The sequence below is a fragment of the Oryzias latipes genome, chromosome 2, assembly GCF_002234675.1.
Source record: "Oryzias latipes chromosome 2, ASM223467v1".
In the NCBI taxonomy this organism is placed as follows: domain Eukaryota; kingdom Metazoa; phylum Chordata; class Actinopteri; order Beloniformes; family Adrianichthyidae; genus Oryzias; species Oryzias latipes.
Genome location: NC_019860.2, coordinates 10,993,707 through 11,018,400, shown reverse-complemented (window position 1 = coordinate 11,018,400; position 24,694 = coordinate 10,993,707). Strand labels below are relative to the sequence as shown.

The window sequence follows — 24,694 nt, the reverse complement described above, 5'->3', positions numbered from 1 at the left end:
AATGGACATTTGAGGAGAGAGGCTCTGACATCAGTGTGATGTCAGAGGTCGACATCACACTGAGTCCAGTTATCTTATACAGTCAATGTGGAAGACAGTGCTATGTAAAAAACATATTTTGGTGCTTGACTGGACTAAGTTCCTTGTCAACGGTTGCCTAAGTCAAGTTATAACCATGGCCGAATCCAAATTGCTTCCCCACCCTTCTGGCTGTTCCCTATTGCTCCAATTGTAGGGGCATTTGAAGCCGTGGTGGTGTCCGAAAGTGTTTTTTTTTTTAAGGAGGACCAATTTAGGGCTGACTATCCATCTGTTGGTAGGCTAATCCACGTCACGCTTGTTGGAGGAGAAACGCAATTCTTCACGTGGATGTGCTCTGAAGCACAGAAGTTTAACTTAAATATAAGTAGTTTTTGTTTTAGCATGACTTTTTAAAGTTATAAAATCAATGTTGTTAAGCCAGGCGCTAAAGTACACGACTATTGATGACATCATCACCAGTAACTTACGAATAAGAAGAAAATATTTATTGCATATCTCTGCACTTGGAGGGATAAATGTTGGGACAAGGAGAAGCCATAGGGGTAGGGAAGCAATTTGGATTCAGCCTAATATGAGGAAAAGCAGGGGTTATGATTTTTCACCTTATTCATGATGAATCCAGAATATGATGTTTGTGTGATACCAAATTAAGCAGCGTATTTTCTTTATTCGGTAAAAAAAAAAAGTCTGTAGCAAAACACTTAAATAAATCAATTCACTGTATCAAAACAGAAGTCAGAAAGTCAGATTTAGATTTTCTGTTGGTGAAAATGTGTAAAGCCTCTAGGCCCCACTGGAAATTAGCTAATGGACAGAAATTTAATCAGCCTCCAATCTGAAAGTCCGATGATCTTTAGAGTTCATAATTCCATCAAACACTTGTGTTTCAGCTGTAAGGGAACAGAGCTCTTCTAGGGATTCACACTGCTTAAACAGAACTCGCCATGTGTTGACATTCCTTTGATCTCTATAAAATTCCTACCAAAAACTGTCTCTTTTCTTTTTCAGACAAGAATCGATTCATGAATCAATAATGCAGATGTCTGCTTGTAGACTCAAGGTCTAGATGTCCAGAATTCTGGCATTTTTATTGAAATACCTGGAGGTTTGATGAACTGAAGTCCCCATTATTACAAGAATGATTTATTACCATCTGGTGACAGATGTCCAGTAAGTGTGCTAAATTTCACAACACCGCTTTCTGCTGTATGCATTTATCAAACTAGAAATGCATGTTGCTTGCATGGATCCCTCAAACATATTGGAGTAGGAAGACCTTGTGTCTTACATAGCGGGACAGGGCAGTAGCTCGAAAGCTGCAGACGTTAATGGGTTAGTAGTGGGTGTTTGTGATTTGTTGGGCGTGCGAACGTGACTCCAACCGGCGTGTTCGCACTGCCCAACACCGACAGAAGTCTGACTGATGCTCAATACGCCATCAATCAGAGAGGAAGGAGAAAGGATTTCCATTCACCTAGCCCAACAAAACTCCTCTTGTGAGTCAGTGTGAAGCCTAAAATAGCCGCCAAGCGGAGCAGATGAAAAGCCTTTGGAGAAACTTGCTGTCAGACTGTCAGGATTCATCAAACTGATTATGCAACAAAAACTAATGAATACATTTCCGCACAATGTCCTCTCTAAAATGTCAGCCTGTAGGATATGAAGACATCGCATTCGGACTCATTCTGCATCAGCAAGGCACCAAAAAAAAGAAACAGCAGAGAGTCAAGACTTTTTCCAAGTGACCTTAATCACATCCTTACTGCACTTTATATTTAGTTACAACCAAATATTTAAACTAACAGATTGGAAACGTGTTTATTTTTTTAATTTGTAACAGTTAAATCGATTACTGGATCTTTATTTGCCTCACAATTCCTACATCTTCAACACAAAGTGCCTTCAGGACAAAAAGCAAATAGACACACTGGATCATACCCACCATGTCCAAACTGTGGAGATCACATATCACACACTACAACAAGCCAAATAGAAACTGAGACGTGCTTAAGCTTGTTTTAAGCAAAGCTGTTTAACAAATTATGTTCACTGACTGAACAATCAATGCCGCGCAGAGGCTTCTAAATGAAAGTCCTTCATCTTCTACAATAAAGACATTTTATCTCCTTTATAATAAAAGCTGCTTCGAGACGATTGCATGTGGTTGCTTTGGATTTAAAGGTCTAAAGCTGCTTTCCAATATAACTGATGAGTTTTGTTTTTTTTAGTCAGTTCAGCTGTTTCTCAGTAGACATCCCTTAGATACTTCACCTTTGTGTGCAGGATGCTTAAAAAAAAGACCTTTCAGTAGTTTCACATATACTTTGTTAAACATAATTGAGGTCGCTCTGATCTTTTGAAAGAAAAGCCTCCCTGCTGTTTCAAAACAAAACCTTTTCTGTCAAAGATTTCCAGCCAACTCCATCCATTCATTTTATCAGCACATTCACTAACTTTTATTTGGTCATGCACAGGTTACAGGGGCAACAACCTACAGAGGCCCACACATCCCTTTCCCACCACTTCCAACTCTGCATTATCACCGGACAGACATAACCTTTGCGGCATGTCTTGGTTAGTGGTGCCTCCTGGTATGTGCCTGAAGATACCAAGTGTCCAAACTGCGTGATAGAAACAAACCAGCTTAGCTGATCCTTGAATCACAAACCTATTGTGGTAGAAAGTTATAGTTAAGTTCAAATGACTTAAAGACCTATGACGACGGTGGGCTGTTGCCCAAGTGTCCCAGTCAGAGCTGACAGCAGAGCTTAATTCTTAGTCGTGTGCACACGTATAGGAGTTGACACGTACAGGCGCTGTGGGTTTTTGGGTTGCCCAGGCCTGTAGAGGGTCGTAAGGAGGAGCGGCCACATCTTAAGGGGAGTGCAGGTGTGTTATGCAGTTCCCTTGAGACTCTTACAGCCACCTTAAGGGATGTCGGGATGATGAAACATATGATTGTCATGCAGGTGGTAAGTCTTTCGCGAAGTATTCATAAGGCTAATGCCAGTTTTGCCCATTTTTGACGTAAAGGTGATGCTGTGGTTCGGTGCCCTTTTACTCCACAATCTAGTTGTTAGTATGGTGCGAGTACTGGCCACTTACTGACTGCCGCAATTTGCATATGAAAAGGCTGTGCACTTGATATGTAAGAGTCCGTACGATGGTCATAGGACATCCACAAAACTAATACACTCTGATTCCCTAGTTCCCTGATTCCCCATTTGTAATGCTACGTTCACAATGTGCTCGAAAACGTGCGTTGAAATGACCACCTCCAATGAAGTCTATGCAAATGTGCATTTATGCACGTTTAAGGCTTCCGTGTTCAAAACTCTCCTGTTCACGCATCACTATGCTAGTTTTTAAGTCCATTTTCTGGCGTCAAAAGTTAAACCACTTGAACTTTGACCAATCAGGAACTTGGATTTGGTTGTCACGGAAGGGTTGCGTCCTTTTTAAAACATAGAAGTGCCAATCGTTTAAAAATGTATCACAAAGGATGAACTAATAATTGCGGCTTGTACTCAGCCAGAATAATGACACCAAGTAAGTATTTCATATATTGGAATAGGGTTGTGACTGAAAAAACCTGGAGCAAGCTTTATGGGACTTGAGCAAGTGCGCCAGTATCGGTTACCGACAGTCCAGTGTGAACACCATCTGCTAAAAGCATGTTCAAGAATGCCCGTTTAGCGCGTTCATCACAGTCCTGGTGTGTATATAGCATAACAATCTGGCTGCATTCAAGGAGCACACACTTGTCACAGGAACAGCCTTAACAGGCTCCTTGCGCAGTCTGAAGGGTTTGGGGAGTTGAGAAAAGGAAACATGTACGACACACCGCCTACTTTAGCTTTCCTTACCCTTGCATGCTGTATAAATGTTCACCAGGACCTAAAGCATGCAGCATGACGTGCGTAAACTTTTTTGTTCTACGATATATACAAAACAGGCTACGAACTTGCTATTTTATGTGGGCTATCTGAGTTCACTTGTACAGTTTTGCCCATATTTTGCCTGCAGACTGCCCCTATTTAGCCAAAAGGGTGGTAGTGACTAGACCTTTAAACAACCTATTTGAACAGGTGAATACAAACATCTACATGGCCCCTGTGTCTGGCTGGAAGACAAGCTGTCCCTAGGTTTGTTTTACCTCTTCCAGCCATGCATAATGTTTGCAGTCACCCCTGCCCATGGTTACATTTCTGGCATTCATTATTTATTCAGTTTGTAGCTCTTAAAGTGCTGTTCCCTTACAGAGAAAGCTGTCTGGGTCACTCATTGTAACAGCTTACCTTTGGAGACCCAAAACTGCTCTTTTTCTTGGTGACCTTTTCGGAAGAAAAAAAACCATTTTTAACCCCTGTCGGAATTTGATGGCCATTGGGTTTAGCAACTGGCAACCTGGTGCAAGAGGGTTTTTGGTTTTCTCTTTAGTTGTGGCCGCAACATGTCTATGCTCTGGCTCTGATTTTTAACCCACAGAAGGACTAATATCTATCTAAAATCAAGGTGGACGCACTGACATTTAAACAGATTTTCAACTCATTTAGTTCTCCACCCTGAGGCTGGGTTAAAAAAAAAGGCTAAACTGCTCTTGGAGTCAAAACATCTGCTCAACACCCAAGTTAGTTTTGGATTAATCTGGCATAGATTCATTGATATAGCGTAAAAAAAAAGCATTTAAAGGTGAGCCATCTTGATTGTATCCAATGTAATAAGGCTTGCTTCATCAAACCGCACAAAGTTCATGAAATGTGCAACTGATAAAAACCTTTAACAACCTATTAAATATTGTTGAAGCATCATGAGCTGGAAGATCTATACAGATTTTATGTCTGTTGAAATTATGCACATATATTTAGACTGTTACCTAATTAAATTGCCTCATCAAATAAAGAAGGGGGACTGCGAAGAGATTCATGAATACATTTTTACCATTTCTCTGAAGTGTTGAAGCTCTACTTGGGAAATTTGTTCATCAAGGAAGCAATCAGCAAATAAAAGAAGGAAATGAAACCTAATTTATACCTAGAAAGCAAAGCAAACTGGAACCTGGTGCTTTCACGCTTTCTCCTTAGAAATGGGGCATACTTGTATAGCGCTTTACTACCTTCCTTGAATACCCAAAACGCTTTACAGTCACAGTCCCATTCACACAAACATTCACACACTGATGGCGCCAACCTATAACCACCAGGGGCATTGTGGGGTTCAGTGTGTTGACACATGGGTGGGCAAGCCGGGAACCAAAGCTGCGATCATCCGATCAGAGGTCAACCGCTTTACGTCTGCACCACGGCCGCCCAGTCAACATTTACCTTACAGCCATGGATAACCATTACTTATATCCATTGACTGTATAAGAGAACTGGACTGAGTGAGTGTGATGTTATCTATAGAAAATGGCTCCAACAAAATAAAGTCAATTCAGTCACTATTTTTTTGTGATAAAATAGAATGACTGAGTAATATCTGTTTATTTCTCAATAGAAGCCTATAGGATTTTGGCTTCTTGGAGCCGGGAGGTACTTCCTGTTTGGAGGGCGGGGTTACTCAGTCCAGTTCTCATCTACAGTCATTGTTTATAAAACTATTCTAAATCAGAGATTGATTATTTTTATTATGTGCAGGAGTTTATTTACAATATTAACTATTTAGATAGTAAATATGTGTTTATTAGAGAAACATCAATCATTTAAAGACATTTCTATCAAAAAAGAAGATTGCTTACAATAAAGCAGCACTTTAAGTTTTTGTCTTTTAAATCACTTTTTTGCAATTATCTTAAGTAAATTATACACAGTGGTGTCTCTGTAAATTTTGTTTAAGAAGAATGTCAACGGATTTGAGATTATTCCTCTCATCTGTGCAGCCAGCGTTGAATTATCTCAGGAGCATCAGCTCCATAGGCTAAAGCGGCAGATGTTTTCAATGCTCTGGTCCCAAGAGGCTGCATTTGATGGTCCCTGAGGGTGTAGGGTAGCCTCCCCAGGGGTCTCTCCACCTGTCCCTGCAGGTTCTGCAGTCCAATCTCCTCCAGCCGTGAAGTGGAAGTTACAGCAGTTACATCACACACATGCCTTAATGAGCCAGCAGGCCTTCCCACAATCCTCCTCGGTGGAACCCACCACCCCCAATATACATTAAGACTCGTGCACGCGCAGCAGTGCCCACTGGACAAGGGATGATGCACGTGCACACACTTGAACTACACATTGGTAGTACAGGACACACGCACACTCCTGCAGTCAATGGGCGGATGTTGAGGCATCATGGCGACAGCACCTTCCAACACACACATGCGCGCACGCGCTCACACCCTACCTGCCGTCGCCTGGCCGTCCGGGCCCGCTTCTCCTCCTCCATCTGCCGGATTCATCCTTTCTCCTCCTCCTCTTCCTCCTCCTCCTCCTCCTCGTGCAGCTCCGCCGCCTCCCTCCTCCTTCTCCTCCTCGCGCTCTCTCCTCCGTTTTGTGCCGTCAGTTGCTCCTCGCTCCGTCTCCTCCTCCTGCCTACCGAATCAAAAACCTCTGCGGCTTCACATCCGATCCGGTCGGTCCAGCACGCTCGCTCCTCCTGGGTACCAATCAGGCCGTCAGTGCTGCATCCCCGGCCGTCCGCGCGCCTTCCTCCGCCGTTCGCTGCTGCTCTTAGGTCCCCGTATCCCGCGCGACATCGCGTCTAAATGTCACTTGCTGCCAGCTTCCGTTGCCGTGCGGGACCCTCCGAGAATCCAGTGTGCACTCTCCCCCCCCCCTTTTTTTCCCCTCTGCCGCCGGTCCGGCCAGCGCACGGTCCGCCGCTCGGTGTGAACCAGCACGCAGGCGCACCGGAGACAGAGAGGGGCTGAGCACGAGGGCTGCAGCAGCTGCTGCACTGACGGCTTACGCGCACGCGCAACACACACTAGGACACCCACTTCCCCGTTACTATAACGTTACTAGTACCGTTACTACTAGGATGGGACTCCCGATCAGCTGACTACAGCTGACTAGTATAACATTACCAATTTAATTACATCATAACATTTTTAATTCTTTTTTTTTTTTCAAACTAAAAGGGAAAAGTAAGTTGTGTCATTTCTACCATAAAATAAGGCTTGACTTGTTAATGATATACATTTTTGCTTCAAACAGAAACAACAAATTGCCTCTAACTGTAAGTGAAGTGAAGTGAAATTTGGATTTTTTTTTTCAACTTTAAGAGCTAAAATTAAAGAAATATGTGTTTCAGTACATGATATCAGGCTATGAATTGATCTATACCTAAAAACTTGGTTCTTGTGTTGAAACAGGCGGGAAAGAAATACAAAAATGTTTTAATAATTAAGAAAAAGAGGCAAAAATAATACGTTTTATTCGTTTATCTTCCTCTTTCATTGTCACAAACAAGTTTGTGTTGTATTCTTTTTTCCTTTCTTTTTTGTAATTGTTTTATGAGAATCAAATAGGATAATTAAAGCTAAATTTAATACTAAAAAAATGACACCGACATATTCTACAGCTGAGTAAAAGGTGACTTCTATGAGGTCCACGAAGTTGTAGCGCCATCTAGAGGTTAAGAATGCAAACAACAGCAACACAAGAAAATCAAAACTTTAGTTCGATTTATAAAAAAAAGATTTTTTGCTCTCATAAAATATTGAGTAGGCTAATTGATATTATTTGGAAGATGAATTTATTGGAGTAGTGGTTAGCACTCTTGCCTCACAGCAAAAAGGCTCTGGTTCAAGTCCCAGCTGGGCCCTGCCTGTGTGGAGTTTGCAAATTCTCCTTGTGCATGTGTGGGTTTTCTCCATCCACTCCGGCTTCCTCCCACAGTTCAAAGCTTCATAGGTTAATTGGTGATTCGAAATTGTCCTTAAGTGTGATTTTGACCCTGCAACATACTGGTAACCTGTCCATGGTTTACCCCACCTTCACCAAACAGTAGGCTCCAGTGACCCCAAAATAGATGCAGAAAGTTAAGAAAATGGATGGATGGAATACAGACAATACTTGCTTTTTACCTAGTAAACAAAAACAAAAATCAGACATAATATAGCTAATAAACATAGAAAAGTGTTGAGGGTGTAATCATCCCATAATTATTTTTAATTGTTAAAACGTTTAAATCTTTTCATGACTAGTTTACAAAACAGCTTTTGCATTATTTAAGGCGTAAAGTGTTTAAGACACAGTTAGCGTGAAGCTACAATTTTCATAGTCATGAAAATAAAGAAAACTCTTTGAATGAGAAGGTGTGTCCAAACTTTTGGTCTGTACTGTATGTAAATATATAATTCTTTTTACATACATATATTTTTTCCTGGTAACAGTGAAGCTATATTTTCCAGTAAATGAAATATGACTTTTAATTGACAGATGAAATAAAATAAAGGAAAGAAATGGGCGTGGGAATGTTTGTCCCTAAACTGTTGCTCTTTTGTTTAGGTCTACATAGCTTGCAGCTGCCGGTTCTTAGGTACCGTTAGCTATTGATCTAATCAATAATTTTTCTGCTGCATCTGGACTCTGCTTAAATATAAAAAAACCTGAATTATTTGCTCTTGAACACTGCGACGTCCTCTCTATCTGCAATATTCCAGTGACGGAGTCCATCACCTACCTAGGAATTACACTTTCTAAAGGTAAAAAAAGCCAGATTCTAATTGAACTTTGATCCAATTATCAATAAAACACAGACAAAGCTGAACCAATGGCTCCAGAGAGATTTGTCATTGAGAGGCAGAGTTTTGCTAACTAAAGCTGAGGGAATTTCCTGCCTAACGCACGCAGCCCTTTTCCTCAATGTTGACAAAAAAGTTCTGAAAGCCATTGACCAAATGCTATTTAATTATATTTGGAGGAACAAAAACCATTATGTAAAAAAAAAAAAAGTATTAATGAACACTTATGATAAGGGTGGTCTTAACGTTTTTTAATTTTTGTACATTAAATAAAACCTTTAACATAAATTGGCTGTGAAATTTTTCTAAGAATTTTTCTAAGAATTTTTCTAAGAATCCAAATTACATTTTCTCCAAATTAGGAGGCATGAACTTTCTTCTTCATTGTAACTATAATGTACAAAAGATCCCACTGCACCACCCCATTGTCCCTCTCATAAAAAAAAAAAACAATTATACTTTATTAAACTCTTATTTTTTTTATGCAAATGCAACATTCATAAATCCAAAGTTAAAAATCCTACCCCTCATTTTTCCATCTTTATCAATGAGTTCAAACAATACATGAACACAATAAGAAACTCTGACAATAAGAAAGCCAAAACATTCGATCTGTGCGTCAGTTTCAATGTCTTTGTGTAAAATGTAATAACAACAATCATTATTAGCCAGTTAGCAGACGACACAACACTGTTCTTAAAAGATGAGCATCAAATTAAAGCAGCTATTGAAAAAGTCAAACACTTTTCCAAAGCATCAGGGTTAAACTTAAACTTAAAGAAATGTGAACTGTTGGCTATTCATGACACACCCTTAAAAGAAATCAATCATATCCCCATTAAATCAGAAATTAAATACTTGGGCATCTATATCAACAAAGACCAAAAAATAAGCCAATCAAGGAATGTGGGTGAAAAACTTGATGAATGTCGGACGAGGTTGAATATGTGGCTCCAAAGAGATATATCGCTGCTGGGTCGGATCTATCTGACAAAGATGGAGGGTTTGTCTAGATGTATTTATCCCTCTTACTCTAATGCCATCCCAAACAAAATGATAAAATCCATCAACCAAATGACGTTTAATTTTATTTGGAGAAACAAGCCTCATTACATGAAAAAAAACTATATGGTCAAAGAATTTAAGGATGGGGGTCTCAAAGTTATTGATTTTGACTGTCTTAACGGAACCCTGAAAATAAACTGGTTGAAATCGTGGATCAAACACAACCAATCCTTCTGGTTTTGTATCCCAAATTATTTATTTAACAAATTAGGCGGGTTAAAGTTGGTGCTTATTAGTGATTTTGACATTAATAAGCTCCCTATAGCATTATCAGAGTTCCACAAACAAATTCTACTGTACTGGAAAATCTTATATGTGCATAATTTCTCGCCACACTCAAATATCATTTGGAACAACAGATACATCCTCCACAGAAACAAATCTTTGTTTTGTGCTGAATGGTTTGACAGAGGAGTCTGGTCGGTGTCTGATCTGATGGATACGGAGGGAAATTTATTAGATTATGAGCAATTTTGTTTAAAACATAACTTTAATCCTCCTATTTCAGAATTTTTGAAAGTACGCAATTCTCTTCCTCGACAATTTGTATTTCTAACAAGGAACACAATGACACATTTAAAGATAAAACCACAGTTAGCCACATTGTCAATTGAAGGATGCCCTCTTATGGACAGAAAATGTAATAACTCATTTATCAGAAATTGGTTCATTGAAAGGTTTTTTCCTGGTCGACAAAACAAAAATAATATACTGCAGAAATTTGAACAAAATGTTGTTACTAAATTAAGAACCGATTTCATGAAACTTCCTATTCCCCCAAAAGTTAAAGAAACACACTTCAAGATTATGAATGATATCTATCCTTCCAAAGAACTACTTAGATTACGTTTCAACATTGATGACAACAGCTGTTCCTTCTGCCAAACTGCTGTTGAAGACATCGACCACATATTTTTCCTGTGTGATGTTGTACAAGTGTTTTGGTTGGATGTTTACAAATGGTTAAGACATAAATTTCCATTCATCATGGACTTCTTTTCCAAAGAAGTCATAATCTTTGGCCTGTCAATACACAACAATGTAAATAATGTATGTATCAATACTGTGTTATGTTTAGCCAAGTTTTTTATACACAAAAATAGGTTACAGAAATGCCACCCCAGCTTTAGCTTCTTTAATAATGAGGTCAATTTATACTTAAAATCCATAAAGTTAATCGACTCACCTAAAGCCATAACAATTTATGACACCCTGAGTGATATTCCGGATGTCTAAGACAGTTTATTTATATTTTGTATCCCCCTGCTTTTTGCAACACTATCCAACTCTGAAATTGTTGTTCTCTTATGTTATACTTTTCCCTGATTTCTCTATGATTATGAATATACATAGGTTTATGTTTGCATACTGATAAGAATTTTTTCTTCTTTTTGCTTCCTTTCCAATTATAGTATTCTCTTTTGTATTCGCCATATTTTGTAATTTTATGTAAATGTTCTGGTATTGTTTTGTATTGTGTTCTATAAATAAAAAAAAAAAAAAAAAAAAAAAAAAAAAATGTAATAACAACCCCCTGGTTTGTTCTTTTCCTGTTGTCTTGCACAGTTGTGCATTGGATTGTTATATTCAATAAAGTTCGTTTAAAAAAAGAAGAAGCTTACCGCTGTCGCGGATTAATGACGTCACGTTGCCTTAGAAACAGGGGAGCATCCGTTTTCCAATGCTGCAGAATTAAAAAAACAACTCCCAACTTCACCATATTTAAGTTCGAGATGCTCCAGTTTTATGAATATATAAAAAAAATTAATACACCCAAAGCAAGTAACACTGAAATAATTTGTGCTTTTTTGTTTGATAGGTAATCCCCTCCTCTAAGAAAACTTTGTATTATAAATATTATTATCATTATTTTGTAATCCCCTTTTATATATTTTAAGATAATTTATTTTTCTATCAGCATATTCTATTTTGGATATATTTCTGATTATTTTATTATTATTATTTTTTTCTTCTTGAAATGATTCAATAAGTTTGGATTGATGACATTGACTATCACTGCTGATGCTCTTTCTGAGTCTTTGATGCTGGATTTTGTATGCTTATGCTTTGTTCAATAAAGTTGTAAAAAAAAAAAAAAAAAAAAAAAACATCCGTTTTCCAATGCTACCTGCTATCCCTGTGATCCCCTTAAACAGGTTACGAGCGTTAATTATCAACTAATATAAATGTTAGGATTAAATAAGTATCGTATGTGTTGATGTACGGATAAAACGTGGCCTTGCAGCTTCCATAATATCCTGTGATGGAGCAGGTGTTGCACCGATGTCTTAATTAGCCTCGGCTAAGCTAAAGCTAACAGGTAAGCCGCCTCGTTATAATAGTGCTGGTGTGTTTTAAAGTTATTTAAAGATATAAAGGCATAGTTTAACTAAGGAACTAGCAATTTGTTAGCTTCTAACTCCTCTTTTTCTCACGTTTTTATCATTTAAATACATTCATATTACATATGTGAGTTATGTTGATAGGGGAAAAAGCCACAAAAAAGTCATAATTTGCAAAAGTACCAATAAATATCAACCAGTGATCATCAGAATAGATTTTAAAATTGGTTGTTGTTTACTAGAATAATTTCAAGAATAAAAATAATGAATCCGGATTAGGGAAAATAAAATGGTAACCTTACAAAGTGTGCAACAACAACATAAGAAAACCTTTTGATACAATCATAATTTAAAAATGTATTTACTCCATAACAATGTTTCTGCAAATATCAAAAAGTATTTTTGTCCACTCCTTGTCAGTAAACTGTCTGAGAAGCTCCTTTCATGGAAATACACTACAGCTCAGAAGGTCCATTGTTTTGCTTTAGTGTTTAGGTGTTTATTATGAGCCAATCATAAGTCATTCTTGTTTCAGTATGTGCCGTATTTCAGGTTTTTACTGCAATCCGTGGATCCAAAGCTCCTCTTCAGATCAGAATCGTGTACAATGGTTGTGATAGAGGAGGAGGAGGCTTTGGTATCAGAGTTGCAGAACCAGCTGCAGAAGGAAGACCTGAACCCGCAGGAGAAGATCAGGCTGCTGAATGACGGATTGAGCAGTAAGTTCGCTTCAATGAATGCAGCTCCGTGCTCTATGTGAGAGGGTTTGTTCCTCTGATTGGTCTGTCCCATCAGATGCTTTGAACTTGGCGTCCGTGCAGCCACACAATGATGGTTTAACCCGGGTCAAGTCTCGGCTCTATCACAGCGGTATCCTGAGCCAGTGTGCCCTCACCCTCTCCCTGCCTCCCAGCAGGCTGCGGGGCAGCTGGAGCGCCGCTGCCACACTTGCCCACCTCACCAGGTACCCCCACTAACCTGTCAGGACAACATCATCATTCTGCTTTTAAAAAAACTTTTAAAGTATGTGGATTTTTTAATAGTAAAATTAACTTATTTAGTAATTTGACAACAGCATATTTAAACTGTACCGTGCTCATTTATTCATTCCAATTTATTATAAATATCCACATGGACTTTTAAATATTACATTTTTCCAAAGTAATTTATTTATTCAGCCTATTTTTGGGTAGAAAATTTAGAAAATTACAAACAAGTAACACTTCTATCTGTGTTGCCTCTGGAGCTGAATTTAGCCACGTCCACACGTTGTCTTAAAAGCTAAACCTAACCCAGCACCATCAAATAAAAACATTTGAAGTCCCACTCCAATCATCTTTTGATCTATTTTAAAAGTGTTCCCATTGGATGCTTTGGCTGGGTAGCTCGGCTGGTAAGGTGAGAGGCTACCATGCAGGAATCCAGGGTTCGATTCCCGGAGGGGGATGAACAATTGTACTGGGTCAATTACCACATCAATGGCGAGCAATTAACATCACCCAGTAAGGGCCCTTAGGTAAGACCCTTAACGCTACTGCCTCCTGAGCGTGGTTAGGCTGCTGCTCACCGCTCCCCCAGGGGATGGGTCAAATGCGGAGAAGAATTTCGCTATTGTGGGATCAATAAAAAGTATCAATTATTATTAACTAATTAATTAATTATTGGTCTTTTAATTATGATTATGTCGTTTTTAGCCAAACAATAATAATATCTGGGTCGATTTGTTGGACAAGTCTCTGCAAAGCGGCAGGAGTTCATTAGAGTTTCGCCTCTCAGTTGTGGGTGGGACTGTTAGTGGAAAGTGAGCCTTCCCCCACTTCCCATCATTCCCTTTGTTTACACTTTCCCACTACCTTACAGCCCCTCACACCCACAACTTAGCATTACCGGGGTAAAAAAAATGTAGAGCAACATCAGAGCAATCCAGCCGTACAGTTTAGAGCCAGATGCTAGCTTAGAAGAGGAATACAAAGATGTACACGGATCTATTGGTCTGCAAGTGGAAGCATAAGAATGGAGCGGAGCAGGGAGCTTGTGGCCCGCACAGCGTTTTTTTCTACGTCACAGATAACCTTTTTTCTAACAGTATTTTTTCGTCTGCGCGTGATTCACCACGATTTGAAGAAAGAAATACTCCGAAATGCAATTTTGAGCTTAACTTTCTCTCCATATGTCCTCCATCATCTGAAAGAAATGCCACAAAAACATAGTAAAAATACCCAAAATACCATTTTTATCATAGTGGGACTGTAAATCAACATTATTTTAAGATTTGAATTGCCTGACACTTGTAGACTAAGCTCATTACAGTACAAATCTGAAGTTTGCAAATGTTCATAACTTGGTTAAAAAGAAAGGTATATTTTTTTGTTGCCTTGTCACTCTCTCATCCAAGATGTTTCCCAGTTCCTCTCACTATAATTCGGCAACATGCGTACAAGAGGCAACTTTCAATGAAAAGTCTTTGTTAACATCAGTTAAAAACCAGGTCGAACTTTGACCAGGGACTCTGATTTGATAGTGGGTTGCAGATGGCGTCCCTTTTAATCCACGGAAGTGTCCCCCGTTTGAAAAATTGATCATGGAGGAGAAATGAATAATTGTGGTTTGTGCCCAGATGGAATTATGTGACACAGTCTGTCATACATTGGAGTAGTGGATTTGCACCACTTCAACATTTCGCACCAAGCCTCTTCCAACTGTAGGTGGCGTCCATGTGCTAGTAAATAGTAACAAAAGAAGAAGAAGAAGAAGCCCCTCCCTGCTTTTCCAATGTGAACACCACATGCCAAACGCAGGTTCTTGAACACATGTTCAATGCCTGCTGGCTGTAGCTTCAGGCATCGTTTTTCTACAAATTTGACAAAAGTAAAGAACTGACTTTGTTTTTGACCTGATTTTGTTGACCTGTCTCTTCAGCTCCTGCTGCGTCGGCGTGGAGCCGGGCCGCCGGTCCGAGGCCTTTCACCAACTCTTACTGCCGTCGGTCATGGATGGGCTTCTGTCTCTGGCGAGCCTGCTGATGAGTCACGCCGAGGTGAGGATGCGCGCCTGTGAAATGTTAAATGTCTGTGATGAATTGCTGTGTAACTGTCCCGCCTCTGTCAGCATGTGTCTCACTTCAAGAAGGTGATGGATTCAGTCGGCTGGCTGGTCTCGGCTCACACTCACCTCACTAGTCAGGGTCAGTTACTGGAAGACATTGGGTCCAATCTGCTCCTTTTATGTACACCTGGAAAATGAATAGTCCAACCAGAGAGAAAAGCTCCCAACAACCTTTTTTCCCCAACATCTGTTTTGCAGTTCTCAGTTCTATCCATTATGAGCAGATCCAGATGTGTGAGGATGCCTCTGTGTGTCTGCTCTGCATGCAGCTGTGGATTCAAATCTGCACGGTCAGCAGGTAACGACCCATGCTCACACGACCTTTGCTTTGGCGAGCATTAGACGTTCACGAATTTTTGAAAATGAATTGGGGTTCACGTCAACTTTCTGCAGGGGCTTCCTCCCCAGCCTCACGGATGACTCCATCCTGCTTCTGCTCAACGAAGCTGTCGGCCAATTAGCTGTCATGTCTGACACTGCAGTGGGCGGGGCTTCTATCAAATTGATTCTCCTCATGGCGAGTCAGCTGGGGTTTCGCTTCCGGCCCCTCCTTATGAGCTTCAAAGGTCAGGCACAGGCCAGATTTGAACATGAATGGAGGGAGGTGTTCAAAAACATCTCATCTCCCATTGTCTCTCTGCAGGTCTGGACAGCCTCCTGCTCAAAGACTGGAGGGGGCGGGGCTTTGACCAAGACATAGATCAACTTATAGAGGTCATCCAATCAGAGAAGGACGCCAGAAAGTCCCAGGTCTGTCTGAAACTGCTTTCACACACCAAAAACTTTAAACATTTAACAAAAAAATGTACTTGTGTACTACTACAACTTTTAAAATGTTTATTATTTAATAAACAATACATTTTATTTTATATTTAATATGTAAATTAATTATGTATTTTTTCATTCTGAAAATGTTTTTTTTTTTATATTTTCTTTTTTCCAAATATTTTGGACTTTTTAATTCAGATAAAGTTAAGATTCAAGATGGTAATTTAGTAGCCTAGTTCACAAACTTTTGGCAAAAATGCCTTAATTTCATTCAGTATTTATAATAATATATATCACACTGTATAGAGTTAAACAAAATTTAATTAAAAAAAAGGTAAAAAGAGATACTCCTACTGTGTTGTAAAATGACAAACTCTTATTTTGAAAGCGCAGACCTCATATAAAAGGCTCTCTTTCCTGTGACTACAGGTGAGCTCTGAGCGTGAGCGGGCTGCGTGTTTGATCCAGGCGGCCTGGAGGTCGTATCGAACCCGTCGCAGAGTGAAGAGCCTCAACAGAGCCGTCAGTGCTCTGCAGAGAAGATACAGGTGACAAATGTGTCTGCGGTTTCATGGAACAACCTGCAGAAATCACAAATTTCTGCATCAGTCTGCTGAAGAACTGCCCTGGTCCCCTCAGCTGCCCTTTAATCTAAATAGTTTGTTAAATCTATGAAAGTTGTTAGTGATGAAGGGAAGAAAGAGATTGAGGCTTTAATTCCTAAAGTTTTTTTTATTTTATGTGATGTTGTAATTTCTTTTTTTAACTACTTCTTCTTTCTCTTTCGGCTTTTCCCATCAGGGGTCGCCACAGCGAATCATCCTTTTCCACCTCACTCTATCATGAACATCTTCTACCCTAACGTTAGCCAACTTCATGTCCTCTGTTAAGACATCCATATACCTCCTCTTTGGCCGTCCTCTTGCCCTCCTGCCAGGCAGCTCCATCTCCAACATCCTTCTACCAATATATCCACTATCCCTCCTCTGAACATGTCCAAACCATCTCAGTCTGGCTTCTCTGACTTTGTCGCTAACACAGGCAACATGAGCCGTCCCTCTGATGTACTCGTTCCTTATCCTGTCTAACCTGGTCACTCCTAAGGAGAACCTCAACATCTTCATCTCCGCTACCTCCATCTCAGCCTCTTGTCTCTGTCTCACTGCTACCGTCTCTAACCCATAGAGCAGAGCTGGTCTCACCACTGTCTTGTACACCTTTCCTTTGAGTCTTGCTGACACTCTTCTGTCACACAACACTCCTGACACTTTCCTCCAACCGCTCCAACCTGCCTGCACTCGCCTCTTCACCTCTTTTCCACACTCTCCATCACACTGAACTGTTGACCCCAAGTACTTAAACTCCTGCACCTTCTTCACCTCAGCCCCCTGTAACCTAACGCTTCTACCTTGATCCCTCTCGTTCAGACACATGTATTCTGTCTTACTACGACTGACCTTCATACCTCTTCTTTCCAGAGCAAACCTCCACCTCTCTAGCTGTTCCTCCACCTGCTCTCTACTCTCACTGCAAATTACAATGTCATCCGCAAACATCATTGTCCAGGGAGATTCCTGTCTTACCTCGTCTGTCAGCCTGTCCATCAGCATAGCAAACAAAAAAGGACTCAAAGCTGATCCTTGGTGTAGTCCCACCTCCACCTTGAACTCCTCTGTCTGACCTACAGCACATCTCACCACCGTCATACTTCTCTCATACATGTCCTGAACTACTCTGACATACTTCTCTGCCACTCCAGACGACCTCATACAGTACCACAGCTCCTCCCTCGGCACCCTGTCATACGCCTTCTCTAAATCTACGAACACACAATGCAGCTCCTTCTGACCTTCTCTGTACTTTTCCATCAACATTCTCAAAGCAAAAATGGCATCAGTGGTGCTCTTACGGGGCATGAAACCATACTGCTGCTCACAGATCTCCACCTTCTTCCTAAGCCTGGCTTCCACTACTCTTTCCCACAGCTTCATTGTGTGGCTCATCAACTTTATTCCTCTATAGTTGCTGCAGTTCTGCGTGTCACCCTTGTTCTTAAAGATCGGAACCAGAACGCTTCTCCTCCATTCCTCAGGCATCTTCTCACTCTCTAGAATCCTATTGAACAAACTCGTTAGAAACTCCACTGCTGTCTCTCCTAAGCACTTCCATACCTCCACAGGGATGTCATCAGGACCAACGGCCTTTCCGCTCTTCATCCTTTTCAGAGCCTTCCTAACCTCATCCTTTCCAATCTCTGCTACTTCCTGCTCCACAACAACCACATCTTCCTCCCTTCTTTCCCTGTCATTTTCCACGTTCATCAGCTCCTCAAAATACTCCTTCCATCTTTTCTGTACACTCTCCTGGGTTGTTAGCACCTTTCCATCTCTGTCTTTAATCACCCTTATCTGTTGCACGTCCTTCCCATCTCTGTCTCTCTGTCTGGCTAGCCTGTACAAGTCCTTTTCTCCTTCCTTTGTGTCTAACCTGTCATATAGCTCATCGTAAGCTTTCTGTTTGGCCTTTGCCACCTCTCTCTTCACTCTACGCTGCGCTTCCTTGTACTCCTGTCTACCTTCCTCAGTCCTTTCTACATCCCACTTCCTTTTAGCCAACCTCTTCCTCTGGACGCATTCCTGTAAGTCAAATTTCCACCGACACCCTGTAGGTTAACAGCATCGGTGGCGGTCGTTGTTAACCCGGGCCTCGACCGATCCGGTATGTCTAAAGTGTTGTGGATGATTCGCATGGTTATTTTGGCAATTTTTACGCCGGATGCCCTTCCTGACGCAACCCTCTCTATTTATCCGGGCTTGGGACCGGCACAGAGGCAACTGGCTTGCAACCCCTGTGGCTAGATTCTTTTTTTTTTTTTTTTTTTTTTTTTTTTTTTTTTTTTTTTTCTTTTTTTAACTACTTACCTGTGCTAAAAACAAGCTTGCACATTCAGTCCCTGAATTTAAAGCCGGCCAGGAATCAACAATGTGTTGCAGTTCCTCAAATGACCACTAGTGTCTGGTTTCAGAAGAGAGCACTTTCCAAAATTCAGCATTACAACAAAAGATAAAATGCAGACACTAAGGAGGCCAGTTTATCTTTATGAGTTAATATTATATTCATGACGACCTTGTTTCTTTTGCGTACAATGAGCTTTTATTTTGAAGAGCAAACTTTAAATGTTTGTTTTAGGACTCAGAGGAGGCAACGCTTATGTTTATTACTTATTACTTATATTCATGATGACCTTGTTTCTGAGCTTTTATTTTGAAGAGCAAACTTTAAATGTACCATCTTCATCATTTATTTATTTTTAAACAGCACCTTCCATCACCAGTTAAGGAGGCCCAAAGTTCTGTACACAGGGAGAACAAAACACTGTACAATCATAAAACAAAAAAGAGTTTTTTTTAATGGTTTATTTCAAGCAATCAAATGAGAATAATACACAAAAACATTACAATGACCAGTGATACATTCATACAGTGACGTATCAAACTTAGGTTACTTAGACATAAAATTAACAAACTTATATAATCCCACCCCCGTTCTCCCGTAACCATTTTATTACATGATTCATCATTATCCGGTTCATAACTTTTATCAGACAGAATTAAGAATCCTTAAGGAATAAAGGATAATAAGAATAAAAAAATGGAAACATTGTAGAGACAGACATAAATAGAAAAGAATCAAAAAACATACAACAAATTAAAAACAACTTGTAAATGTGTGTTTACACATAAGGAGGCAAACTTTGTGTTTATGAATTAATTATATTTTTATGATGACCCTGTTTCTGAGCTCTTATTTTGAAACGCAACCTTTAAATGTGTGTTTTAGGGCTCAGAGGAGGCAGCAGCAGCAGCAGAAAGAGGCAAAGCAGTGGGAGGAGGAGCTCAAATATCAGGTGACAGCCAATTAAAGACGAATATCTGCAGAAAAAATAGGTCAACAATTATCTTTATTAACTCTTAAGATGAATATTTACTATAAACGGTTTGATTGGTTCTGTCTGCATTAATAAACAAGGTCTATAAAACCGCTCAGGTGATAGAAATGAGTGGAGATTGGTTGTGTCTCCTTTTAGGTTCTTAAAACAGCTACAAGGAGAAGATCTATCGTATTTTTTCCCCCGAGAATAAAGTCCGTGGTGAAAACAGAATCTGAGCATCAGTTCATTCAGCAAACTCAGCTGATGCATTTGTGCGGCGGATCAATACACGGACTTGACCGACTGCAGCCGCATCGCCTTTACACTTCTAAACCTTAGAACTGTACAGCATCTTTTTGTTAAGGAAGCACTATCAAATATCAAAATAAAACATCTTCCCTTTATTTTATGGACAAACAAACTGAATTTCGTAAATCAATCATAAACATCAAGTTTTTGAATGTGACAAGAATGGAAAAAAAGCATCAGTCTGACGTGAATGACCAAAAGAAATTTAGCAGAACATAAAAAAAGCGATAAATACATAAAAATGAGACTTGATTCATACGATTTCTTCTCTTGAAGCTTTGTGCTGACTCATCAGAGATGCATGTCACCATCTTCATCTGTGAGTTCACGCAGGAGGACGTCTTCCAACATACACATGTGGATCAGGAGGATTCAGAGAGCGTACTTTTTCCTGTTGATGTAAATGTCAGGGAAAGCGTTCTGGGAGTCAAACGCCAGTTCAGTAAGGCATTCGAGATCAAGGTTTTTGAACTTTGACCCCCACATGTCTGTGTCTGCTGGGTCAGCCGGCTGCAGCTCCACATCAGATCGACTCACACCTGTCAGGACCGCGGCGTTCAGCCATGGATCGTATACGAGAACTGGACTGAGTGAGTCTTATGTCCCTCATAGAACACAGCTCTATCGAAATGAAGTCAATTCAGCCGCCATTTCTTTTGCCACACGGATGCTGCCGTGTCATTGCCAGACGAGGTCAGTGAGCAGTGATTGGTCCGAGTCGGTACGAGTCAACATTTCCATGACGATCACTCTCGCCAATCAGAAGTGAGCTTGTTGGAAGACCACACCCTCAACGGTTGAAACCAGGCTACATAAAACACTTTGTGGGGGCCCAGCGGGCGCCACATGCTTTTATTGAGGGATCTGATTGGTCAGTTTACAACTTAAATACCTTTCACTACAAAAAAAAAAAAAAATTTAAAGGGATTATCAAGAGCATGTTAAAATAAAAGGTATTAGAGAAAGAATGGTTATTCTGACAAATACAATGTCTGAGTAATAGCTGTTTATTTAATAATAATACTAATAATACATTTTATTTAGAAAGAATGCGCTTTACATTTAGAAGAAAAATCTCAAAGCGCTCATTTCTCTATAGAAGTCTATAGAATTTTGGAGCCAGCAGCTACTTCCCGTTTGGAACGCAAAGGGGGGGAGGAGTCCCTCAGTCCAGTTCTCATTTACAGTCAATGGTGGTGACCCAGACATTAATGTTTTTGTTCAGGTGTAAATCAATCAATAAATAAAATCAATCAAATATAAACAAAAAGGATTTTTTTTTATATATACATTTGTTTCTAATGGAGCGCAGCAGCAAAACAGTGTTTCCACCAAAGAAAAGAGGCACAGAGGACTATTTTTCGGTTGGACCTGCTGCAGGTGGTGTTTCAACGTCGCCCGTGTTCTGTCCTGTAGGTGTGTCTGAGACGACAGCGGGCGAGGAGGGAGTTCCACCAGAAGCAGAGGCGTCTGCTGCAGCTGCTTCCTCCGGGTAAAGCGACAGGGAGAACATTTTAGATAAATTTTTAAAAAAATGTCTGAAACAACAGGAAGAAATCCAAAATGCATTAATTTAATTCACTAGATGTAACTAAAGGTTACAAGTTGGAGGTGAATTTCTAATGAACTCTGCTGTTCTGCTGAAACCATGTCCAAGAAAAATGAAACAAGTTTTTAGATTTTGTCTAGAATTAGAAGACCACTGAAAATGCTTTTACAATAAATCTAAAGAGGATTGGAGTGGGACTTTTTGAATTTATAGTATCCCAGCTATCAAGTGATGGAAATGCAGCTTTAAATATTTGCTCTGTGCATTAAAATAACAACTTTATAAAAAAGGAACGGCGGGTGGAGGCGTGGCTAAGAATAACTGATGCTTGTGCGTCTGTGTGAGTCCAGACCAGGTGCAGGCGTACCTGCAGGAGTGTGAGCGTCGAGCAGCCGTGAAGATCCAGAGCTTCTGGAGAGGCGTCAGAGACAGACGGCACTACCACAACACAGTCAGAAAAGCGCTGAAAGAGCGGCGCATGCGTCAGCAAGCCGCCAGGACCCTGCAGAGAGCTGTGCGCGCTCGCACACACACCTGCTTCAACAAGCTGAAATCTGTTTCTACCTGACAGGTGATGAGCTCCTCTGCTCTTTCAGGTGCGGCGTTTTCTGGAAAAGCGTAGAATGGCCAAAGCCCGTCCCCTCGACCTGTTGTGGATCGGTCAGAAAGGTTTGACAGACAGTCGGAGGGCGGAGCTAAAACAGCAGGTGGAGGAGTACATCACTGTACACAAAGTGAGAGACTTCTGACCATCCTTTGTCAGTTGTAGTATACTGTGCATGCTACTCATGTGTGTGTGTGTGGTTGTGGGTGTGTAGTCCTCCCGTGTGTCTCCTGAAGAGTGTGCGTCGCTCCATGAGGAGGCGCAGCTGCTGCTGCAGGCAGAACTTCAGAAGGGAGCGCAGCAGAGGAGGGAGGAGCAGCGGGTGGAGGCTCTGCTGGCACACACACGCACGCAGCTTGAGCTACTCAGAGGTCTTGCATACAAAAGCACAATTTGTTGTACATCTATGCTGTTAAAGTATTCCCAATGCTATTCATAAGTAGTTTTACTGTTTTTGAAGATAATCTTGAAAAATTGAGAAAAGCAATTTTCTGCACTATAAATCGATCCGGAGTAGCAACCAAAAATCCATAATAACGAAAAAAGATTCATATTTACGTTGCACTTTTGGCAGAAATGTTTTCAATAAAGTACAAGACCAAGAACAGATCTTTAAATGGAATAGCTGTAGCAAATACTGAGACACACACCTACAGTGCCCTCTAGTGGTTGTCAGTGGGAAGAAAACAAACATTTGATCTTATTTTTTTTATATAAAATTAAATATAAGTCGCACACCTGGCCAATCTATGCAAAAAAAATGCAACAAACTCCAAAAAGTACAGTAACTGTTTTGTTATTTTTTCAAGTGAGGACATAAACCATCATCTGGTTTATTACATTTATTTGTTGGTACTGATTAACACTTTTAACAAATGCTTGTAATTACTTTTGACTACCTTTATTTATTATTTAATAAGTCATGCCGTTAAATGAGAAGAAAGGCTTACGTAAACTATTTTCGGCAGAAGTGCTGATCTGTTGGGATGTCCAGGCGTTCTTTTTTAATTTTTTATTGATTGAGCTTGTTGGGATCTGCATCTTTTATTATGCTAACTGTCCACTGTGAACTTTCAACAAGCTCTTGATTGGGGAGAGTGGTTGCCATAGAAACGTTGACTCAGACCGATTCTGACCTACTGACGTCATCTGGCTCCAACATGTGTACCATGAAAATAGTGACTGACTTTGCTTTGTTTTGTTGTAACTAGAAGTAAACCATGTTATATGGGTGACGTCACATAACTCAGTCCAGTTCTAGTATACAGCAGATGGTAACAACTACTATTTAAATTGACTTACAAAAACTGATACTTGTTCAGTTTTCCTAACCTGCTGACTAGATTAAAGTATAGTAATAAAACTGTCCCCACAGATGCTCCGCCCCTCGGTGCTGTCACGGAGACCATGGCCCAGACCTTCCTGACCCCGGCCGCTGCGCTCGCCGCTCGTGCGCGCAACGCCCACAACGCCCGCTTGCAGGCAGACCGGCTTCCCTGGTGGAAGACGCTCGGAGAGGCAAGGACCTTCGGCTCTGCCCACCTGCAGGAACTAGAGGCGGAGCTTGAGGCAAAGCTTGGAGGGCTGTACATTGGAGGGTCAGCCGTGGTCAGGACGCAGACTGAGGTGGAGAAAGTGAAGCTGTTACCGGAAGAAAGAGGAGCTGCTACATGAAATAAAAAAAAACATATTTTTTAATTAATAAAAGATGTTTGCACTAAAAGAACCAAAGACATTCGATGCAATTTGAATGTAGGCAATATTTTAGCTTTTCCTTCTGTTGTTGTTGTTTCTGTCGCTAAATCTGGTTCAATCTGGTGCATCCAAAATGAAACACCAGCTGATGTTTCCTCCCTGAAACATTTAAAAAGGGCAGTAAAAACCCTGCAGCTCCTGTTGTTTGTCCTGATACTCTGGATTAAATGGATCTTTAGAGATTTTCACATTGTTTGAAAAACAGCAAAAATCCAGAAATACTTGACTTTCAGTCTAAATCCAAACATGAGTGCTTTTCTACAGCGAGAAAGTTTAATTTGCTTGAGTTCGTTTGACGTTGACTTTGAACATTCAAGCATAAAAATGTTGTCATATTGTCTAAATTCTCGATTCAAGGTCAATTTCTTCTGTTCGAGCTAGTTCCAACATATCCTTGATTTCCTCTTTCAGAGTCTGCAGGAAAATTTGGAGCTCTGGACATGACATTAAAAAAAATAATAATTGCAAACAAAATGCAAATAAATTGCTAATTTGTGTGCACCAGATACTAACTCGTGCAAAAATACCAATTCATGTGCACAAAATGAAA

General features: G+C 40.3%; 2 protein-coding genes across 6 annotated transcripts in view; one reads left to right on the top strand and one right to left on the bottom strand.

Moving 5' to 3' along the window:
• Nucleotides 1-6,896, bottom strand: part of LOC101166941 (kalirin) — a 68,031-nt gene extending 61,135 nt beyond the window's left edge. Inside the window, exon 1 of one of the 2 annotated variants that reach the window (XM_023964367.1) lies at nucleotides 6,373-6,896. In XM_023964367.1, coding sequence (XP_023820135.1) covers nucleotides 6,373-6,427 — 55 coding nt within the window. In that variant the 5' untranslated portion in view covers nucleotides 6,428-6,896. The remainder of the gene's footprint in view (nucleotides 1-6,372) is intronic. The other variant, XM_011482977.3, reaches the window with a different exon arrangement.
• A 4,555-nt stretch (nucleotides 6,897-11,451) lies between these two features.
• iqcb1 (IQ motif containing B1) lies at nucleotides 11,452-24,124 on the top strand. 4 transcript variants are annotated; one of them, XM_004066493.4, is made up of 15 exons: nucleotides 11,452-12,101; nucleotides 12,676-12,842; nucleotides 12,919-13,087; nucleotides 15,043-15,160; nucleotides 15,232-15,307; nucleotides 15,427-15,526; nucleotides 15,622-15,794; nucleotides 15,872-15,978; nucleotides 16,426-16,544; nucleotides 19,837-19,903; nucleotides 21,653-21,728; nucleotides 22,136-22,299; nucleotides 22,382-22,519; nucleotides 22,604-22,760; nucleotides 23,765-24,124. In XM_004066493.4, the coding sequence occupies exons 2-15, from the start codon at nucleotides 12,731-12,733 to the stop codon at nucleotides 24,061-24,063; spliced, it is 1,875 nt and encodes a 624-aa protein (XP_004066541.1). In that variant the 5' UTR covers nucleotides 11,452-12,101; nucleotides 12,676-12,730; the 3' UTR covers nucleotides 24,064-24,124. The 4 variants fall into 4 exon arrangements, with proteins under 4 accessions (XP_004066541.1, XP_023820118.1, XP_023820124.1 ...); XM_023964350.1 differs by having other exon boundaries at nucleotides 12,659-12,842; XM_023964356.1 differs by lacking the exon at nucleotides 22,604-22,760 and having other exon boundaries at nucleotides 23,765-23,925.
• The last annotated feature ends 570 nt before the right edge of the window (nucleotides 24,125-24,694 follow it).